Genomic DNA, 5,004 nt, shown 5'->3' with positions numbered 1-5,004 from the left:
ACACTTCAAGAAGAGGTACACGAGTAGATCCTAAGTATAATATTGTTGAACTTCAAATAAGTTCAAGATACCAACCATTTGATCCATTGATTCTTGCAAATAATGTTAGACAAGTGTATTATGTGCCATATCCAGCATTTCGCATTGATAAACATGGGTGGTGTGTTACAATACAAACCAAACCTAGGTGTCGAATTGATTCAAATGAGGTAGAAGAGGATATCGCCTACCAAGTTGATCAAATGTCACATGCCAATGAAATAATTCAAGTAGAAGGTGTGTTTGGGTTGCATGACTTTGATGGTGATCCTGAAGAATTGGAAAGACCTAGACAAGAAGATAAAGACGAATATGATAATGAAGATGGAGAAGAAGAAGAAGAAGAGGAGGAGGAGGAAGAAGAAGATGATGATGAAGAAGAAGAAGAGGAAGAAGAAGAAGAAGACAATGATGATGATGATGAAAATTATGATGATGAGGGTGATGATTAAAGAAGTGATTGAATTCATTTGCATTGAAAATTAGAGTTGTATTATGACTTAATTGAATGACAAGTGTATTAGTTAAATATTTATGATACTTTTCATTTTCTTGCAAATTTTAGATTATAATTTTATTGATACATGATTAAGCTTTCCACTTCTTTAGCATATTCTCATAGTTTAAATTTCACTTAGTTTTCAATGACATCCGGAGGTTCATCTAATCATGATAAAGGGAAGGAGATAGTAAAACGTAAAGAAAAGAGGGCACCAAAAAATGCCCGCTATGTTCTGAGGATTCCTGGCATTGTAGGATCCACATCCATTCCACCCCCTGCCACTAGGACCCATAGTGCACCCATATAGTCCCCCTCTTCAGCTGTTGTACCATCACCATCCCCATCCATACCTCTTGTGTTGCCCACACCACCCCCTCTTGTGGTACCCACACCACCCCCTCCTGTGGTACCTACACCACCCCCTCCTCTAGTACCCACACCACCCCCTCCTGTGGTACCCACACCACCACCCATCTTTCATCTACAACAACCTTCTCCCTCATTGTCTGCAGCTTTGCACAATATTGTTATACCTTCCCCATCATCAGTCCCTTCTCCTAATATTGTTGGCACCTCAGATACTACTGATGCTGTTGATGTTGACCCTCCTCTTCATGAGCGACCCATGATTGAAACGTTTAATCGAGGGTAATACTTTCTATCAAGTTAAAAATTTATTTCATTACAACTTGTGTTCTTTTGTATGAATTTTGTTTAATGAATATGCAAGTTTCTTCCTTCTAGAGTTGCTTCCCAAGCCATCACACGGTCTATTAAGCAATAATTTATGACAGCTTGGTCGTCATGGGGAGCAATACCTCCAAAAGACAAAGAACATTTCTGGCAACGTTTTAAGGTAACACATCATTACACTTATTCTCTTCTCATTCCTTTTGTAGGTTAACATTGAACTGTCTTTTCATTATTATTGGTGATTTGCACTTTATTCATTGTTATGGAGGAAGGTGCAGTGGAAACCTTAGCGTGAAGCAGAAATTCATAAAAATTTTCACAATAAAGCATCTCATAGACTATCTGAGATGTTTAGAGAGGCTAGAAATGCAGGCCAACGACCTTACTGGCTTGGGGATGATGTTTGGAATAATTTGCTAGCATATTGGAATTCTCCTACGTACTACAATAAGTGTGTGACAGCCCAAAGGAACCGAGGTTCCGAACAGGGTGGGAGCCTACACACTACGGGTTCCATGACCACCCATGAGCATGCCATTCGTATGGTAAACAAACCTCCATTCTTAAGTTATTGGAATTGTATCATTTTTAGAATTTCTGTATATGTATTTTTTTGGTTATAGGCAAAGGAGCTAGGACGAGCTGCTCATATTGATGAGGTGTTTCAACAAACTCATATGTGCAAAGGAACTGACCAGTTTGTTGATGAAAGATCTCGGAGGACATATGTAAGCAAACACTTCAAATTTATTATAAGAAAACTTTAATTTTTATCTTATTTAACTAACTTCTCATTATTTTATTTAATATAGTAACAATTTGAGAACAGACTTTCATAGGTCAGATCCGAACAAGGCTCATGTGCTGGTGGATCACAAGATATCATTGATGATCTTACTGCAGATGATACGATTAGGACAAAGTGTTGGGTTGAGGTTGTCGGGGGTAAGAATAAAGGAAGAATATATGGGACAGGACAACTTGCAGGTGGAAGCAGTGGCATGAAGCCCCAATCTACTGCATCCACTTCCAGTGCTGAAGAAGTTACCTTCCTCAAACAACGACTACAAGAAAATGATGAAAAACTAAAAGCAACAGATCAACAATTGCAAGAAAATGACCAGGCTTATGCAAAATTAAAAGGTCAATTTCAATCGTTACAAAACATACTCCTCACACTTCTGCCTCCGGACCAAGAAGTCCTTCGACAGGCTGTATCCAACCTAGCACAGTCTCAACAACTCCTCACAACCTACAACAATCCAACCAAGCACTGATGACTATGTAGATTATAAAAGTTTATGACTTATTACATTTATGTTTAGAGTTAGTGTACATTTGACACTGTGTTGTGCACCAGAGGTTATGTTTCATTGTTTATATTGAATTTGGAAGTTTCTTATTAGACATCTTGTATGAATTTATGTAGTCTATATGAGTGATTTGCAAATATACAAGTCTGTACTGTACTGAATTGGCAGGTCTGATTGTATTGAATTGGAAGGTCTGATTAGTTAAATTGGTCTGGTAAATCAGACTATACAAATGACTCTACAGTGTTGTCTTTTCTAATCGAAGGAATGTGCGCAAGAAAACATTTTCATGAGTCCATTTCCGAAGGAATTATCGACGGAACCTCCTTCGGTAATAATTACCAACGACCCTAATATTACAGACTTTTCCGTCGGTAATTACCGACAGACAAAAAATCTGTCGGTAAATATTACAGACTAACCTTTTACCGACGGATATTTGGCCGTCGAAATTCCGTCGGTAAAACTAAATTACCGATGGATATTGTGCTTTACAGTCGAAACATGACCGTCGGTAATTAATGTTTTTTTTGTAGTGAGTGTTTCTCTTTCATATTTGATTATCTTGTAAACTCAAAAGATTAACTTATGTGTGAAAAACAGAATCTCTCCATTTGTATGTGCATGACAACATGATTTCTAGAAGATTAATTTGTTTCCATTTGTATTAATTCCTTTAATCCAGTGAAAATATGGAATAAAAAAAACCTCAAAAAAAGGTTTTGAAATTGTTCAAATTTTGCCCAGGAGTGCAAAAGGATAAGTGTGGGTATGTGATGAGTTCAAATTTTTGCCATCATTTAATATTTAAATTTGGGGATTTAATTGAATTTTTTGTGCTTAAAGATTGATTTAATTAGGATTTGTGATTATTAGATTTATTGAGTACGTTTGGTAAAAATTGTTAATGCAGTTGGAATTTATTTTTGGTCATTAATAGTGTGGATTTGAAATATTCAAAGTTACAAAATAAGTCCAAAATCAGGAAATTCTAGAAAAGAATAAATCAGGAGCTAAATGCACCCCCAATTTTAATTTACATACTCGTTTTGCAAGTGGTAAAGAAATAAAGGAATAGACATGATTAGGCATAGTAAAATTTAATTGAGACTATACTTTGGTTGAAGTTACTATGGATAATCTAAAATTTTCCACTTTTAATTAAGAATGTACTTTGATTAAAAGTGAGGATACCAACAAATGAATTGAGACTATACATTGATTGATTTGTAAATCAACAACAATAATTAATTTAACAATAATCTCTAGATAACCGATGAAGAATCCTATTTTGAAAAAGCAGTGGAATTGACTTATTTTCTATTATTGTGTTTACAATCTTTTATTTGTGTGACATTGATTCTTTGCCTATCAAAACCCCCCATTCTTTCCCGTAAACACGACCCCAAAAATCAACCCGTAAATTCGACCGTAAACTCGAACTGAAAAACACAACCTGTAAAATTGACATAAAATTTTACCTCGTAAGACGTGATTGATTAACCTATTTGACCTGTAAAACACGATTCGTAAACCTAATCTGTAAAATTAGTTGAAAAGTTGAAACAAAACTCAACCAGTAACCTAGTGTCGTAAACACGACGAACATACTCGACCCATATGCCTGACCCGTAAACTCAGCCCGAAAAGTCGACCAGAAAACTCGACCTGTAAACCTGACTCGCAAAGTCGGTGTGAAAATTTGACCCGTAAACTCATCTCGTAAACGGATCCCATAAACTCGAACCATAAACACAACGTGTACAATCAACCCATAAAATTGACGATAAACACGAACCGAAAACACAACCCGTAAAATCAACACAAAATTTGACCTGTAAGATGTGAGCCATAACGAAGACCCGTAAACTCGACCTGTAAACTTTACTAACCTATTCGATTTGTAAAATACGATTCGTAAAAGTAATCCGTAAACTTGACTAAAAAAGTCAAAATGAAAGTCAACCAAGAAACTAGAGCCATAAACACGACCGTAAACTCGTCCCATAAAACTAAGCCGAAACTTGGCCTGAAAACGCGACCCTGAAACTGAGATAGTAAACCTATCAAATAAACTCGATCGTAAAATTATCAGGAAACACGACCCTTACAATCCACTCATAAATTTGACAATAAAGTCAAACCGAAAATACGACGCGTAAGATCAACATACAATTCGACCCCATAAAATATGAGCCATAATCACATATTGTAAACTTGACTACCATATTCGACCTAGAAACACGATTCGTATACCAAATATCTAAACTTGGCTCAAAAATTCGAAATGAAACTCAATATTAAAACTAGACCCGTAAACACGACTAGTGAACTCGAACGATAAACCTTACCCATAAACTCGGTGTGCCAAATCGACCGATAAACAAAACCCAAAAACCTATCCAATAAACTCGATCATAAACATGTCCCGTAAACACGACCCCTACAATCAACCCA

The 5,004-nt window shown here is 36.3% G+C and overlaps 1 protein-coding gene across 1 annotated transcript; it reads left to right on the top strand.

Moving 5' to 3' along the window:
* Positions 1-1,581: 1,581 nt before the first annotated feature.
* LOC114174465 (uncharacterized) lies at positions 1,582-2,511 on the top strand. Its single transcript, XM_028059305.2, has 3 exons — positions 1,582-1,779; positions 1,858-1,962; positions 2,074-2,511. Exons 1-3 carry the CDS (start codon positions 1,582-1,584, stop codon positions 2,509-2,511), a joined length of 741 nt encoding a protein of 246 aa, XP_027915106.2.
* Positions 2,512-5,004: the final 2,493 nt, after the last annotated feature.

The sequence above is a fragment of the Vigna unguiculata genome, chromosome 2, assembly GCF_037176805.1.
Source record: "Vigna unguiculata cultivar grain cowpea cultivar isolate G323 ecotype 2 chromosome 2, ASM3717680v1, whole genome shotgun sequence".
Classification (NCBI taxonomy): Eukaryota; Viridiplantae; Streptophyta; class Magnoliopsida; order Fabales; family Fabaceae; genus Vigna; species Vigna unguiculata.
This window is presented reverse-complemented; position numbering and strand designations above follow the sequence as displayed.